At 35.5% G+C, this 18,611-nt stretch overlaps 1 protein-coding gene across 1 annotated transcript in view; it reads right to left on the bottom strand.

Annotated features, from left to right (window-relative positions):
- Positions 1–18,611, bottom strand: part of CCDC146 (coiled-coil domain containing 146) — a 59,478-nt gene that overhangs the window by 14,923 nt on the left and 25,944 nt on the right. Inside the window, exons 4-12 of the mRNA XM_066550881.1 lie at positions 16,956–17,162; positions 9,286–9,343; positions 8,577–8,750; positions 7,917–7,990; positions 6,641–6,868; positions 5,564–5,750; positions 2,054–2,149; positions 872–1,042; positions 117–205 (exon numbers count right to left, since the gene is read on the bottom strand). Of these exons, the coding sequence (XP_066406978.1) occupies positions 117–205; positions 872–1,042; positions 2,054–2,149; positions 5,564–5,750; positions 6,641–6,868; positions 7,917–7,990; positions 8,577–8,750; positions 9,286–9,343; positions 16,956–17,162 (1,284 nt within the window). The remainder of the gene's footprint in view (positions 1–116; positions 206–871; positions 1,043–2,053; positions 2,150–5,563; positions 5,751–6,640; positions 6,869–7,916; positions 7,991–8,576; positions 8,751–9,285; positions 9,344–16,955; positions 17,163–18,611) is intronic.

Raw genomic sequence — 18,611 nt, 5'->3', positions numbered from 1 at the left:
CTGAAGAAATGAGATATGTGAAAGAAATAATTATTAGCATTTTATGCCTGCATTACTTGGATAAAATTTGCTTTAGAAGACTTTTTTGAAATAATGTATTGTTATTATTTTCTTACTCTTTTTCGTTTTCTTTTTTCATCTTTTTGCAGATGATTAGTTCACTATCCATTCTTTTCAGTTCTTTAACAAGATTTTGGAGTTGAATCTGAAATTCAAATAAAATTTAGTAAGCGCTTTAGAGATACTAAAGAAATGTCTTCAGTGAAATTACCCAGAACAACTCTTAGATGAGAAAAAGACAGTGAGAGGACATTATTATAAGAACTTTTTCTTATTATAATGGAACATTTTTATTACAACAACATAAAAAAGCACAGTTTTTCCATTTATATTAAGCTTACAATTACTATTAGTAATTGTAATTATTATTGCATAATTTGATGCTGTATCTTAAATGCTTGATTCACTCTATCTGGAGTTCCACTCTTTCTACTGATCAGCCTATCAAGTCCATCATTATATAATTATATAGCATATGAAACATTGAAATTGTATCTTTACAAATAAAATTTCTTTCTTACTCAATTCTGACTTTTAAGCAGTCATTGATGTTTGAGCAGAATTGCATTCTGTTAAGTTTCTGGATCTTTTGATTCCAGCTGTGTTCAGTCCTCAATAGCCTGGACCATCAATCTTAAATTGAGAGGCTTTTTCTCCCCTCCCACTGGTATTGAGAGGGTTTTTTTGAGAGTTTTTTATTGAGAGTATTGAGAGTTTCCAGTGTTCTGGTGGAACTCCCCTCACTAGTAATTTAATTTCTCCCTATACCAGCTGGTACTTTGAACAATCTTCCAAATATATATTTTTTTACCTTGGCTTTCTGAACATCCCTGCATTTCAGTTGCTTCTCATCAGCTCTGAGCAAAGTCAGATGTGTAAGTGTGGATAACTCATTCCTGCATTTTTCCTGCTCTTTGAAAAGCAAGTGTTCTGCAGCAATGCATTCTTCTAACACACGGGCATCTATTTCTGATATCATTTCCTAGAGAAGATTAAATTTAAATCCCAATGCAACAATGTATCAGCGTTGGCAAACCCAAAGCTGGAAATACTTCGGGTTTGTCTGCAATGTAAACAAATATACAGACTACATAGATTTAAAACCATAACTAATTATTGCTTTAAAACACCATCCACAATCCCTATAATAACATTTCCGAATATATTATCACCTAGGAGCATTTCTGTTCCTCAGTCTGACATCTCCCAGCTATTGTCCATTGGACAGAATGGATATTTGTAGCTGTATAATCTGTAAGTAAGTTCAGTGCCATGTGCTCAGGAGGAGGTGATGGAAGCTCCCCAGGCTCCACTGACTGCATGCCTGTCTGTGGCACACAAGGTACACATCCCAGAGAATGTCAGGTAAGTACTGGAAGGCACATGTATCCAAATAAAAGCAGATCCCCACTTGATAATGTTAATAATTCAAACAAAACACATAAAGAAAATGGATATAAGGGTAAGAAGACAAGGAGGTTTGACCTTGGAGGTACCAAGGAGGTATGTCTGAAATAGATGGCTTCTTATAAGGTCATTTATGTAGTGGCAAGTACTAATTCTCTTGTAACCCAGGTATCTGCATTGCCACACTCTGTATGGCTGTGCTGCATACAGACAGACATCTACAAATGACAGAACTGTGAAGATGAAAAATCTTAATGCACAAATGCTGAATTTTTATTGTTGCAACAAGACACGGTTTCATATCCAAAGGAAATGTGTAACAATATATTTCTAACTGCAGTGTCATCAACAACATTTAGAAAGAAGATTTGCTTTCTGCCTTCTATTAAATGGCCAGTAACACAAAAAATGTTTTTAAAAATGAAAGACAAGTGGTCTTTAAAACTGAAGAAATACTATTACATTTTCTCACCAGAAAGCTGCAGCTAGAAACTCCATTATTTTTTTTCTTCAAACAGTCCCTTTATTCTCATGATAGAAAACCAACTGTCAAAATGAAAAAATATGAGAAAGCAGAATTCAGCACCTGTTCAGCTAAATCTCTCTTGATCGTTTCAATCTCGTCCTGCAGTTCTTGTCGTCTTTCTAATAATGCTGCATTGTTCTTTGAGTTGATTTCTGCCTACAAAAATAAACCAAGCACATTGTGATACAAACAAAAAATGATGAAAATTTAAACTGCTGATGCTGTGTTAGAAGTAGCGACACAAATTAAGAAATTAAATTTCTCCCTTCTTATAATTGCTAGTACAAGAATACTTAATTGAGTAGAGTTCCTTAGCAACTTACTGAAGTTTCTCAAATTTTTCATTCAAGAACTATGAACACTAAAGTTCATGTAAATTTAGAAGGTTTATGTTTTTCAGCAACTAAATTGTCATTAAAAAAATAAACACAGAGAAAACATATAAAAATATAACCTAAATTAACAGAGGATTTTCAGAGTGAAATTCTGAGCTTACTAAAGAGAATAAAGAGTTCACATCTACATAAAATGGATATCACATTTTTTATTTTTATCACTACATTAGGATTTTCATTAGACCCTAGAAAGTCAAATCTAATAACACAAACATTGATGTATTATTTTTTTATGTATGTTATGGTAAAATTCTATTCTAATCTATTCAATCAGTTTTTAACACTATTCTAACACAATTCTATTCTATTCTAATCCATTCAATCAGATTTTAACACTAAGTATGTGAAGGAATACATTAAAAACACTACCTCTGATTAAAATATATCTGATCAATCTCACTACAACTACTTACATGAATAACTTGTAAGACAAAAAGCTGTACTAGCCTCACTGTAATAAACTTCACTTAAAAATTCTTTATGGTCATAAGAAAGCAAGAAAAAAATGCATCAGTCTAACTATGATGGAATATATTCCCTCAGTGTAATTGATGGGGACAAACAATTTAGCAGGAACTGCTCTGATAGGAAAAGGGATATTAATTTTTAAATAAAAGAGAGATTATTAGATATGAGGATGAATTTTGTTCAACAAGGGTGGTGGAACACTGGCCCAGGTTTCCCAGAGAGGTGGTTGATGCCCTATCTCTGGAAACATTCAAAGCCAGGCTGGACTGAGGTCTGACTAATCTGATCTAGATGAAGGTGTCCCTGCCTACTGCAGGGGTTTGGACCAAATAACCTTTAAAGATCCATTCCAACCCAAATGATTTTAATTTCAAATCTGTAATTCATATGGATGGGAAAAAAATTACATTTAACAACACACCTGGAAGATATTCAAAGATAATACTCACAACCCTGTGATATCTTGCTCAGATATCAACCAGATGTTAGAGTTCACTATAAATCAATACTGATAGGTAGATGTTTTACACTTGTTATTTTCACTTCTGTGATAGTATTGTAAATTTAAATTCATTTCTGTTCATTTCCATTATGGCAAAGGGAAACAGAGACACAGTACAGGTCAAAGTGTGGAGTTACTTTAGTTTCAGCTCTGAGATTTGATTTGACTTAGATTTACTAAAATGTTAGAAAAGCCTGTCCTAAGAAAGTGACTTTTGGTCTTGTGTAGGGATCAAAAATAACTTTTCTGTTAAGTATATATTAATTACCACTTCTCATAGTGGTAATTAATATATGCTTCAAAATAAAATAATATTAATATATATTAATACTATTTAATATTAATATATGCTTCTCAAAATAAAAAGCTCATATAAACATCTTTAATCTGTTAAGGTTCACATAGGACAGGGCTAAACTTAGGCACTTTAGGCTGTGTCTGTGCTGGCCTGAGCAAAGAGAAGGCCCACATGGAGAGGAGCAGCAGCTCTGCCCCGGGCTGGAGGCAGCAGGACCAGCAGTTCTCTTTCACACACAATTCTGGTGTTTAGCAATAGCTGACCTTTCACAACGTACTAACGAGAAAAACACATTTGAAGGAAGTGTTCCTGTAATTTCCTTATTCTACAAACCAGTCATTCTGCACTCAGCATATGATTCAAAAGAACAAATTTGGGGAACCACACTGATGTATTGTTGCTTCTGCAATCACATATTTATACAAACAATTCATTCTTGTGATTTTTTTTCACTTTGAGTAACAATGACTAAATGTAAATCTGGGGATTTAGGTAGTTAAAGAAATTTTATCTACTTAAAATACTGTTTTTTAATTTTTGCTTGGTGTGCTCCCAAGTCTTACAAATTAAAATTGTCCCAATATAGCAAAAGCCAAGCAGAATCAAGGTGGCCACTTGACTCTTCCTTCCTGCAGTACTGTATTTCAATGCAGAGAAGCAGTGATTTCAAATTTGCTCTTCTAACAGAGCAATCAAAAGGAATCAAAGAAAATATGGAGCACGGGAGGATGGGCTAAAACAACTCTATTGCTGTGGCTATTTGCATTAGTGTCCTGCAGCTGCTGGTGTAAAATACTGGTCAGAATTCCATTTCTGCCTCTCATGACATTCCTCTTCCTTTACTCCTCATGATGATGCTTTTTGTAACACACGTACAAGGTCTTGCCCTTCACAGGGTAAAGGAATTGGGCTAGGATGGGTTTGGATCTCACCCCAGACTGTGAACTCTAACCACAGCTGCTGATGAGTTATGGCACTTGATTTTAGCATTACATGTTTTTAAACAATTGTTCAAACAAATGTTCCATCCAGGAACATTTCCTCAATGGGAACACATGCAAAAATACCAACTCCCAGATTCTCTTAGCTGATACTGAACAGAAACTCTTTAGGCATTAAGATCAAAGTCTGGAATATGAGTCAGCCCTTTAATCATTATTCAAGGAAATTCAATACAAAACTTTGTTGTGTAGTTCCAGAGCTTTCCTCCCTTCCTCCAGGTGAGCTTATATTACTAGGTAATACACAAGTGAATTCTGGAGGAATTTCAAGGGAGACAAAAAATATTGTTCAACAATATTAAATATTATCAAATAATAATTGGAGTTGTTTAAATAGCAAAGCTAAGTATATATGAGATTTGATATGTATAGCTATTTTTTAAAACTTTACAGTTATGTAAGACTCTTTTCTGCCCTGAATTGCTTAGAAGGACCAAGAAAAATTTGAAGGACAGTGTCAAGGTAGGAAACATCAAGTGCTGTGAAAAAACATTCACCTGACTAAACAAGATTAATTTTTTATGACTCAGAATTTAGACCGAGCAAGGAGCAAGTATAGGAGAAAATATATATAGGAAAGAGAGAATGGAAGAACCAGTGATGAGAGAAAGAAAATATTAAAAAAGTGAATTTTTAAGAAATAATTGGAAGCTGAAAAGAAAGAAAATGCTTTGAATACACAAGCAGAATAGCACTCCCCTTTATCATTGTCAAAAGACTGAGTAAAACTGAAAAGAGTAATGCATTATTGAAAGAGGAATGGGTGAAATACTAAAGCAAGGAGGAAATGAGGAAGATGAAATAATGGTCTTCCCCCCTTTCCCTTGTAGGACTGTCAAGAGATTTCATAGAAATATTTCTTACAAGAAAATTTACAATCTTTATGATCAATACATTCATACAAACCTCTGATTTGAGTCTTTTATGTGTTGCCTTATCTGCTTCCAAGGAATCCCAAATGCTTTTCAGTTGTAACTCTATCTTTTTTAAACTTTTCAGTTCTTTATCTTTCTTTGTTTGATGGTGACTGAGAATATCTTGTTGATTTTTGTTCTCTGAGACACATTTATCTAAATTATTTTCCAGAATTTGTCTATACAGATAGACACAGAATTTTAGAAACAGGTAACTTAATCAAGACATATGTGTAAACAGGCACAACTATTTTAATGGTTTTGAGTACCTCATTACTATGGCTCAGCAAGACAAACTTGCAAACTATGTACAAAATTACCTAAAAAGGTAGCATTTTTATAACTATAATCAATTATGTCAGTGAGGTCCCACAGCCTGTTCTAAATATGCTAAAAATATCAGTGAATCTAATACATATAGGAAGAAGAAAACATTTTTTAATTTAAGTGAGCATTTCAAAAAAAGATGCCATGGGCCTTCAATACAAAGCTTGAAAAGCAAAAGCATTGTTGCTGAGCACATGGCCAGAATTACAACTATACATCTCCCTCTGCAAAGGAGGAATCATTGGAAGCTTGCCTTCAACCTAACAGTTTATTTACTTTACCAAGTAAATATAAAATTATAATTGAAGGGAAGATGATTGACCAATCCCCTTGAAATTCAGGACTACATGAGAGAAGACATCTATGAGCCTCACTTGAAAATGAAAATACTGAAATACTTTATTCTTCTTCAAATTACTTTCAGTGGGTTACACAGGAAAGAAAATGTGTGCACTAAAGAGAGAATCTCTCTAAAATATTTCACTTTTAAGAACAAAATCTCATAGGATTTTATCAAATGCTTATGCTTTTTGATGTTCTTCTTCAAGCCAGATCCTAAATTCCATATTCCAAATTTTTATATAAATATTTCGAAGTGAAAACCAAGCCTGATCATTTATAATTTGCACAGATTGCAGCATAAAACCTTGAAAATAGAAGCAACAACAGAAAAAAAGAAATAAACTTTTGAGAATAGAGAATCATTCAGTCTTTCCAAATGGCTCATGTCTCTTACTCTAACCTGTCTGACAGGATGGCAAATTCCTTCTCTGCGTTAATTTCTAGTAATTTTGTCAAATTATTGCATTGTCGTTCATTCTTTTGTATCAAAGATTGTCTCTCATCCATTTCCTTCATTACATCTTTTTTTTCTTGCAAAATCTCTTCAGTCCTTTTTTCAGTGGCTTTCAGGGTGCTATTCAATTCTTCTATTTGGTCATTAAAGGCTTCATTCTGCTTCTCTGCATCACTGTGGATATATTTTAACAAAGCAGTAAGGGTTAAATTTTCCACATGCATATTTAAAAGACAAAATGTAAGTTGCCAGTTTTTGTGGACATACAAAATAGTTTCACCATAATCTATGTCAAATGTTTTAAATCAGACAGTGAGAACCTTCAAATTCCAATATAGTCCAACAATAAAACTGCAGATAGCCATGGGGTTCTGGGACAGCTTAGCACCATGACAGTATTAAAAGAGTTCAAGGAAATTGATCTCTGCCAACATTGCTACATACATGGGTGTGACATTTCTAAACATTCTTCCTAAGAACTGGGAACTCTGGTTAGTTTATTCTCTGATGTGACACAAATATAAAGACCCATGTAAAAAATTCATTAATAGCAATCTGCACAATGTAGGTTGTAGAAATTGCTTTAGAATTGCTCTAACACTATAGGGCAAACTTCTTAGATTTATGATGGCAGAGTTGCATTAAGCAGAGTAGTGAGGAAAATGTAGAAGAAAACCATCATACAAGTTTTAAACCTGAGAAATTTAACAGTCAAACAGTTGATGTGTCATTACAGATAGGGGCTGGAAGCAGGAGACAAACTTCAGTGTAACCCTGTGCATAAACAGGATACAAAACCTTCATTCATCTGGATGGCAATGGGACTGTGGGTGACCTGGCTGAAACTGCACAGAGCTAATTTGATTTTACACGTAGAGAAACAGCACATGCCATGCTTCAGAGGAGAAGAACCCCAGCTTCATGAGAGAGAGGAAGAAAAGGCTGCTGGCTTGCATTTCCCCTGATGAAGCATTAGAGACTGCAGCTCATGTCAGGACCTTACAGCAAAGCAGCTGTGACTCCACAGCTGGCACAGAAGGACTAAGGGAGAATGGGTTTGCAGCTCAGGCCACACTGCCAGCTGTGGAATTGTTAGTTTAAATGCTGATCCTAATTTTATTCAACAACCATCCTCAATCATTTCTATAACCAAGGGATGAGAAGAAGTCATACATATATATATATATATTAATGTATATAGAATTATTTATTGAAAACATACATTTTTTTCTGTTTCAACTTCTCAGTTTCTTTTGCAAGTTGCTTTGGAACACCAAGGATCCTAACTAGCTCAGCCTAGTAACAAAACAGAAAGGTTTGATTAATAGCTTCAAAAGATAATGAGTTTTCATAGCAGTAATATGAATTTAGAACTGCTGTGAAAATCAGTAGGAAACATTTTTTAATTGTTTGAGTTTTTCCCAGAGAATTGTAGCTCCTACTTTTAAAACTAAACGTTGATGTTTACAATTTAAGTGTATCTTCAAGATAAAAATTATGCTTGAATATTATGAATACATCTTATTATGCTATTTATACCATGGAAGGAAGTAGACCCAGATATGTTTTTAATTCTCAGTGTAAATCTGTAGTAACTGTAATCTGAGCAACCTAAAACAACACAACATAACCAAGATGTCTTTATAGAAACCACTTTTTAATCAAAATCATGACTCAGTATTTCCTACAGGAGCAATAAGGATATGGCACAGCAGCATGTTTCATGCCTATTGGGAAAAGGTCTAATATTTAATATAATGGCACAGTGAATTTGGAATGACAACACCCAGAAGATTCAGTGCTCCTCTGGGCAAAGCATGGACCCATACACACACGTGCACACACACTCACAGATACATGGGCACAATTAGTTCTGTGTTACTTTTAAATAAGTATGCATCTCCTGAAGCTTTTTCATTTCTTCCTCATCTGTTAATATCATCTTTTCTTTGGATGAAACAGCTTCTTTTATTGAATCAATTTCTGCTTTCCTCTGGATAACTTCTTTGCTGAGCTCATCACAACTTTCTTTCAACTGTTGAACTTTATCATTTCTCTTTAAAAATGAAGTAAAAGACCAGATTAATTGTATTTTCCCTTTTACATTTTGCAGGTTTCTGATAACACAGACTCACTAACATTGAATGATGATAACATTTTTATTGACAAGATATGAAATGTATTTTTTTTACCAGATGAGTGTTTCTTCTATCAATACTAACAGAATTTATTTCCAACAAAGCCACATATAGTATTCCTCAGGACTTATGACTACAAATGCATTTTTCATGTTCACATCCTAGAACCAAAAACCTGCAGCTACCTTTACATGCAGTACCTATTTACTGAATATAGTAAACATTTCCTTGGGTAAACAAAATTCCAGATATTTTTTGAATCAGTTATTTACTAGTTATCAAAATTGAATGGTCTAATATAGCCTATAGAATCTATTTCTTTTAAAATATATTTTCTATATAGTCTATGTAAAATAAACTCTAGAAATGCACACTGAGAAAACATTTTCTGTGATTTTTTATATGTTAGTTGTCAGAACATAAAACATTGCTTTTCTCATGTTTCATACTTACCTTTTCTTTTGCCATTCTTTCATATTCATCTTCCAGAAGCTTTTTTTCTTCTCTCAAACTACAGTAAAAATCAAAGCAGAACTAAATATATTAGTAATAGAATAATCATTACTGTAATACAGTAATTGGTAAAAAAGTATGAAAGCCTATTCTGTGTTAGACAAAAACACACAGTGAATTAGCATGAAAGGTGCTCAGATTCAAAGCAAGTTTGCTGACTGGTGACTGGGGCTCCTGAAGGACTGGGTATATCTATATGGAGGTGCACAATCTTTTTCTACAGTGCACACATCTAAAAATTTGAGCCTGATTTTTCTTAGACTGACTGCCTCCTGCAGGGGTGCATTCATGCCTCACTCACCCTTGCCTTTTACCAGTGGCACCCTACACCCACAACCTTCCTCTCAACCTCAGAAAACAAAATGTTAACACAGAAATGTGGCAAAAGGAAAGAGGAGATGGGTAATAAATAGCCACAAAGACATCAAGTATCAAAGAAAGTGCAGCTGCTAGTGAGAAATCTTCTTCCTATGAATGTTTTCACATACACATTTATTCTTGAGACAAGTGTAACTGAAGCTCCTCAAATCTGGACTGGATCCTGTGGAAAAAAAGTCCTGAAAAGTGGCAGGGGTTATAGGCTAAGCCAAAGGAGTATGGTAGAAAAGTAAATTGAATAGTCACAGTGATCTTAACCTATATCCAAAATTAAATTGCAATTTAATTTCAAGCAACAATCGGGACAGATGCTAAGTGAAGAAGGAAGAAAGGAAAAAACAGGAAAGCTCTTAGATCTTGTGGGTGTTTAGTAACACTGCCCTGAGAAAGGTGAAGGAATGATTATAAAAAGGGAGCTCAGCCAACAAGCTTATTGGATTTACAATAGGGAGCTTCTTGGTAGCAGGTAGTAAATACTGCCAAATACAAAAAATGATTCCTTCTGAAGGTGCGTTCCCAGGGCATGCACAGAACAGCTGTGCTCCTGTGTAGGTAAATGGGCTACAGCAGTCTCTATGCCATCACAGCCAAACAACTTCACTGAGTCCTCTGTCCCAGGTATAGCAAAGGATCAACTTCAGTGCTTAAATTTATAACTCCAGTAGGAGCATGTGCTGGTCAATGTTTGTTGAGACTCATGGCAGTCTGGTAAAATAAATAACTCTTTAAATTAGGGAAGAATTAAGAGAAAGGGACAAACTTCCATAAAACAGTTGTGTCACTTGGAGCTATAACAATGGCAAGGGACTCCTGGGCATCCCCACCCACCCAAAGCAGCTATTACAGTTACCTCATAATGTGGCTGATACAGAAAAGAGGCAGCTGACTGCTATTTCTTTTTTTTTTCTTCTGAAACCTTCCAGCAGCAGTGCAAGACTTTGCATGGTGGTGGTGGTTCAGGTTTTAGAAAGTGTGTGGGCATGGGAACAGAGATCAGTCTCCCAGCAGCCAACCTCATGGAGGATCATCCCTAGGACCTTATGCTCAACCCTTTAGCAGGCCTGATTTAAGATTCCCTCCTCCATGCCACCACTCCCACTCTCTCAATCAACTCTTTTTTAAATTTGAGTCTTCCAACAAAAGGAGTGAAGCTTATACCTGGAAGTCTCAGTAAACATAAGTCTAGTTAAGGAAAGGAAATAGTGAAAAAAAGAGAACTGGGTTGGTAGTGTTGCAATATAAACAGAACAAAACAAAACAACATCTTTCCCATGAATAAGAAGCTCCGGCTCAGATGAAGAGCAAAGAGAAAATAGACACAGGGTAGGTGTTGTTGATATACAGCATGTATGATATTTGTATGGGCAGACTACAAGTATGTCTCAACAGGGACTGGTAAAGACTAAAAACTAATTTGAATACCAGCATTTGAACACACAGAGTGAACAAGTTTGCAAACAAAAGCTTTTAAAGAAAAAGGTTGAATTTAAGTCAATCTTCCTCCAAAATGGATAAAATTAATTTTAAAAATTCAAAAATTCCAAAATCATATTACAAACCCATTTTGGCAGTACTTCTAATTGAACTCCTTGGGACTGGCATAATCACACTAAGGATAATAATGTCCACTTTGCACAAATATCCATAACTTTTGACTGCCACAAAATATTATTAAATAAGTCCTGTGCAAAATGATTAAAGAGGCTGCAGGGCTTGTGGTTAGTCTGTGCTGTGCCCTCTTTCACACTGGATGATCAAAAGAGCAATACCAAAGATCAGGAGGGAGAGCAAAGCTGACACTGTTTTCTTTTGTCACATTCCTCACTCATGAGGACAGATTCCTGTGGAACCATTCCAGTTTCACAACAAAGACTTTTCCATCCAGCAAAAGTAAAATGATTTGAACACTTGATTTTCTGTGACATAAACAAAGGCAACGGAGAATGACAAGGGCCAAGTTACCTAAACAGCTGGCAGACCAACTACTTCCACACAAAAAACAGTGGAAGTGTGAAAAGAAAAAATGAGTAAAAAGAAGTAAGTTAAATCTCTCTCTTTTGAGCAATGAGTTGGATGCAGCTGCCCAAAGCCAGAAGCCAGGCAGCCCTATGCTAGCATCCTTACTCCAGGGCTTCCTTACTGTCAGGGATAAAAACTGGGACCTCCAAAGGGCAGGATCTCACTTTCCAGGTGACTGTTTTAGGGTGACATAAATTACCAGTTGAAGATAATACATATCTCTCTGTGGACTCTAAAGGGGAGGCAGGGTGATTAACACACATTTAGAAATCAAATAAGATTCTTCAAATAATTGAAGTTTAGTCTTTGATTTAACAGATGAACATAGAAGCTCAATGTAAGATAAGCATAGAAACTCTGGTTCTTCCAGTTAGCATTTGAATCTTCTAATCTTTGTTATATGGATATCAACCTCATGACTGTTTTACTTAGACAGCAATTACAACAAACAAAACAGCTACAATTGGCATTAGGCATTTAAATTTCCCATTATTTTCTAATCCTTCCCTGGTGGATGTATTTTTCAACATCATGTGGATTTTATTATTACCATTGTTATACCTCTAACAATACACACAATGGAAAGAAGATAAAACACTTAAGTCTAGGCATTAATGTGTGCAAATGTTTCTAACATTGCTCTTCTTATTTTCATGAAGCCTGATAACAGTACTGTACGTGAAAAGCTGTCAGAGGTGCAGTTGTAATGAATTAAGAAAAGGCAGTTGGAAAACTGGGTCATTAATAGAAATACATTCCAGATTTTTCCCTGAGAGACATTTACAGCTGCAAGCTGACACAGAAATAAAAAAATGAAGATGAAGAGATTAAGAAATGTAGGGGTAGTTGTCAACAGAAGTCCATTTCACTTCCTCAGCTCACAAAATAACCACATCACTGTTAGCATTAGAAGTCCCATCATGGCAGAAAGAGAACTCCTTCAGCTGCTGTCTCTCAGAGCTGGGATTACCTGGAAATCTCCAGAAGGAGTTTGGCACCTCACAACTCTAATCCAGTGACCACAGGTAGAAGTTATGCCAGCTGACAAGCTGCCAGCATGAGCTTCCTGTAAGGCTATGAGCTGTAATTAATTTGTAGGTACCAGAAAATGCAGTCACAAGACCAGCTGATAACTTCAGCTGTGGTGCTATTTATTTTACTTATGGCATGTTATTCTTCACAAGAGAAGCTATCGATAATAGCTTAACTTTTCACTTTCTAATTATTGAGTGACTAATGCAGAAATAATTACAAGTGTTGAAATAGTTTTCCTTATTTGCAATGCTTCTACAAGGACAAAATCAGTTTTGCAATCCTGACTTGCATGCAGTTGCAGAGTGCTTCAGTGAGGAGCTGTTTTGTTACCTGAACAAATCACTGTAAGAGCTGGAGATTGGACCTAGGCTTTCAAATAAAACTGTTTTTAAGCATTAGGCACCTTTAATCTAAAACCTCTTGTTATAGATAAATTTAGTACAAATTAATTGCTTACTTTTAAATTAACTGTTTAGATGATATATTTAGATTTAATATTTATTATTTCTCAACAATAAACAACGGTTGATACCATTGTGTAACAAAGAAAACCAGCTCTTCTTTATTTTGTCTCATAAATCAGAACTCCAAGACTCACACAAACATTAAAGTGAAATGTCTCCTTAAGCCAGAACAAATCCTTGCTGATCACACTGATTCTTTCCTTCTTGTTCCACTAATTTGATTTTTTTGATCTATATTCTTACTTACTGAGGCTTCTTATCGATTATATGAAGAAATTTCATGGCTCTGAATGCAATTTTAGCAGAACTGAGTGGAGATGACTCTTTTTCCCTTTACTTTATTACCCTTGCCAAGCACTTTTTAAGAGGAAGACTACTCCCAGAGTCAGCTCTGACTTTGGGATGGTGGCCCAAGCTTTACAAGCTCAGTAAAATCTTTCCAACCCTTGTTCTCCCCCTGAACTCTCAGGCAGACACACCAGCAATGAGCCCAGTACATCCATATGGCAGACCAGGCCACAAACTGGGAGAGGAGGCACATACCTACAGTGGGAACACACCCCAAACATGCAGTCACCCTCAGGGTGACTTCCCTGACAGCCTAAGTGTGTCAAGAAATACACAGAATACCTCATGCACCTATTGAAATGATGAAAAAGTCACCAAATTCCTGAAAACCTGATGATACTTCAATGCTGAAAGCAATTGAATTTATTCTGGAAATGCTGACTATTCATCGGAACAATAAAGAACTAAAACACAAAATGAAACATCATCTTCAGCTGTTCAGAAAGGTCTGGAAAAATTGTTTACAGAGGCAAGCAAAGAAGAAATTAAATAGGGATAAAAGAGTATGGAATATTAAGAGACCTTGAGACTTTTGCTAATGGTATGGCATATCTGTATGACTCCTCAAGTGAGAAATGTTGTCATTGTCAGATTTGAATCAGAGTTCAAAAAAGGTGCTAAGTAGTCTTAGATACCAGAGAAAGTGAATTAAGGCAGGAAATAAAGTCATCAGAGATAAGAGGGATGCTTCAGGGAAATAAAGGTTTACAGAAACAGGGGAACAGAGATCTGCAGAACCAGGGAAACAAGATCAGATTTCTCACTTCCAGCTCAGCACTGGGTCTGAGTATACATTCTAAAAAAAGGATAAAGCAGTAGATAAGAGACACAGATAAACCCTTCAAAACCTTTCCCCCTCCATGTTCCCTGCCTGCTATACATACAAAAGTAAATAAACAACATGTTTGTTTTCAGATTGAACAGCCATTAGTCATAATTCCCAAAGAGAAATTTACTTGTAAGTGCCAAGCACAGCTGGGACTGTATTAACACAGTTGGACAGCAAGGGAAACTGTGTTCCAGAGAGATCAAGGGCCAAGAGAGGTTGGGCCATGACTTTTTATCCTGAGAAATTAAGAAAACCAAGCAGCAACCTAACAGCAAACTTCTAATACTTTTGATGGAGCCTCCCTCCCCTCTGTGACACTGTCCATGCACCAAATATTTCAGAAAACATTGCTTTACTCTTTGGATAAAACAAACAAGCATATGGATCTTCATTTTACACCAGTGTTACTATTAGATCACCTGCTACTCACAACTCTATTCTGGACATTCACTCTTTCACAGGCACCAAACTCATCCCTTCATCACAAACATGTATTCACACAAATAATCTGGTTTTCTTCATAGTCCACTTCTCATTTCTTCACTACATTCACTCACCCATTCTTCACACACGTTGTGCTAGTCCTGTTCATTCTAGACTAGTCCAACTCAAAATCAGTATAATTTCTTGAATATTTCTGGAAATTCTCTCCCAGTAAGCAAATCCACATATAACCAAGGCACATCCACAACACACATAAGACCCAATGCTACCATCAGGCATGAAACAGATTCCAAACAGGGAACAATTAAATAATCTGTAGTACCCGAGTTTGAAAAATTGATAAATTAAAAGGGCAAAGGGTTGTACAAAAGAGATCTATCAAACCATTCTGCAGCAGTGAAACAGATGCTCATTGTCTCATCCAATACAAGAACTGCAGGGCACTAAATGAAGCTGTAGGGGTCAGGTTAAAAAAGTAAGGAGGTGGCAGCTCTTACGTAGTTAATCTGTGGAACGCTTTGCCCAGCGTGTTGCAGTGTCAGAAGTTTGTTCTGGAGGAGACAGGAGAAGTTCAAAGGAATAGGGGTCAGCTGAGGACTCCCAAACACAGAAGACTCATGAATTTGGCTCATGAAATCCCCACACCACAAGAGGCTGGAGCTGCACTTTTGGTTTCCATTAGATAATGCACCTCACAGACCTCTGGTCAGACTGTACAGCTGGGTTTGACAATAATAAGACATAAGTTTCTTACTACAGTGAAGGAACATTTTTTACAGCATGACTGACACAAAAGGTGGATTTTTAATCTGCAAGATATTCAATTCATATATAAAATTAATCCAGTAAATGGGCAAGGATAATTGGAATAATGCCTACACTGTATTTTGTATAGAGTTCTCATTTTCACTGGAGGTGGAAAATATTACCTAAACATATAAATCCTCATAATTTTTTTGGAAATTGATGCAAAAGGAGAGAAAAATGGTCAAAAGATATATGAGGAAAAATGGTTAAAAAGCATGAGGACAAATGGTTAAAAAGCTGTTCTGAAGAACTCATTTCTGGACTGCTTGGAAATTGCAATAAATTCTGCATTTAATAATTATTTCAGGAAATTTCATGTTTCTTAGTTATCTCATAGCAAATAATTTTTTCCAGATGCTTTCCATGTTTCTTTCCCACTCCCAGTTTGTTTCATTCTCAAGTTTCTTTTTCTCTTAGAGCAAACACTTGGCTCTAAAAAACCAAAAAAAATGAAGAAAGAATTGCCAGCAAAACCTGCTCCATGCAGTGTGTACAGTGTTACTGATTTCCTTGCAGAATAATAATCTTAACTGCTGACATGCTGACACTGTGTGCTTCTGTTTATATACACACCAATGACACTACAGCTGGATTGAAGATGGGTAAAAATAGCAAGTCCCCCACAAAATAAAAATCTGATTTCATCTGCCTAGGTACACTATTTTTACAAATGCAATACTTCTGCTTGTAATTTTACTATAAAGTATGCAGATAATTGAAATGTATACAATACCAAGCTAATTCTGGACTGTTGTCTTTATATAGAAATGTTAAGATTTCACTCCTTCCATAGCAAATTTATCATTTTTCTAAGATTAAAATATACAAGTACTTCCCTTTGAATACCTGAATAGAAAAACTTGAACACACCGTGCTAGTGATGTTAAAAATAGTATTGGGACTATTTATGACATTGTCCCATAAAATCCAAGCCAACAGGTCTCTGAGACACTTTAAACATTTCTATTGAAGGTGTTCTAGGCTAGATTTGCTCATGTTAATTTTCCCCACCTAAATATTATTCATCCAATGCAGTAAATTTTAAACAGCATTTTAAAGAACCCCATCCATGTTCTAAATTTAAAACTATCTACAAATCTGACCATGGTAAATTTATTCATCACTGACATGTTGCTGTGACTGGGGAAAGTTTGTGGCAATTCGTTAACAACAGCCATCAAGAAATGTGTCCATGTAAAATGTACAGGAGATTGATTTTTATTCTATTGCTCATCTTTTTACATTATCGATGATCAAATGAGCAGCATTTGACCAATTTCACCTACCATTCTATCTTCAACCGATTTTCATGCACTCTTCCTTTAATAGCATTGTATTCACTTCGGCAGCTGAAAAGTTGTTGCCTTATTTGGGAACCTTCACTGGGAGCTTCTTCAGAGAGCTCTTCTGCTTTTTCCAGTTCACTTTGTTGTTCCAGTTCTGCACTCAGGCGTTCAGCTTCCTGCAACAGCTGGCTCTCAGATTCCTGTAAACTGCATTAAATAGACTAGTTTAGAACTGGTCAATGTGAAGTGCAAGCTTTGTATTTATACTTCTTTACATACCTATAATATTTAATAGAAGGTTTTCAAGATGAGATGGAATTAAGATCTGTATAATCTTGCCTGATCTCCTAGTCGACCCTGCCTTGGGCAGGAGGTTGGACCTCCTGAATTCTGTTCAAATCCAAATCATCTTATGATGCCATGAGAGCAGTGGAATCTGGCCTCAGAGGGGTTTTTCTGCATACCTACAGTTGGAGTGAGATTTATCTAATTTTAACCAGATGACAGACTGTTACTTAGCCAATTTATTTGTCTAACACTTTCTGGACAAAAATGAAGAGAGAGGGAATCCATTTTATCCTAAGAAGTGCCAAAGGCTAGATCTGATTAAGTGTGGGGACCTATAATAGTGAAGTATCCACCAGGACAAGGCCCAGTCTGGACTATATGGCAACTTTAAGTTCTTAATAAACACTGGTACATCTACCCAGTGATGAATTACATCTTGCTACTGCTGTAGTGCCACTAAGACCTGAAATAACTCAGGTAATGATACAAAAGCTGAAAATACATTTGTGGACATCTGTGGAAGCTTATAATAAGGCCTGTAGATCAATGATCTGCTTTGTATCACCAGACTAGCTCCACAGAAACAACAAACTAAGTCCTGTCAGTGTCTGGAGACTGGTGATTCATAATATACTTAAAAACTTGTGTGGTGATTGCTGGAAAACATCCTAAAGGCTGTTAGTAAAATACATTGATTATTATGGAAAACTCTTAAAGGGAACAACAGTATGAAAATTCATATACAATGCATTACACATAAACCTATGCTTTATGCTACAGAAATATTGTGTATGCCTCCTCAATATTACTATTGAGGAATAATAACATAATGGTCTACTAAAATTAGTCACAAATTATGTAGAAGAATGAATGAAGAACTCTATCACTTGTGTTTTGCTAATTAAAAATATAGTGCAATATTTTTTTTAAACATATTAACTTAGTATTTCCCATATTGAGAAACTCTAGACATAAATTTTGGCTCAAATTTGACATTTATGGCTTAAACAGAAAGAGAAATTACATATCACACCAAAGAATAGGGGTGAGATGGTAAAATGATGATAAAAATATAAAATATAAAACTGACGATACTGCACAAATATAGTTGAAATAATATAGCAGAAAAAGTTTTGATTCATGCAACATTACTCCCTAGATAAGAACTTCCTGTTTCTAAACTAGAAAATAATAAAACCACAGAATTCAAGAGAAACCAGTGTGCCTTCATCGTGAACAAATAATTTCATGTGTTTACACATATATGTTAAGCAAAAAATAAGCAGACTTATTGACACTGGATTCTATATGATATTTAAATATTCTTTAAATCTAACAGAATGTATGCAGTGGTGGGAGAAAATATAA

The sequence above is a fragment of the Molothrus aeneus genome, chromosome 5, assembly GCF_037042795.1.
Source record: "Molothrus aeneus isolate 106 chromosome 5, BPBGC_Maene_1.0, whole genome shotgun sequence".
In the NCBI taxonomy this organism is placed as follows: domain Eukaryota; kingdom Metazoa; phylum Chordata; class Aves; order Passeriformes; family Icteridae; genus Molothrus; species Molothrus aeneus.
The sequence above is the reverse complement of the archived record's forward strand: the minus strand, read 5'-3'. Positions and strand labels throughout refer to the sequence as shown.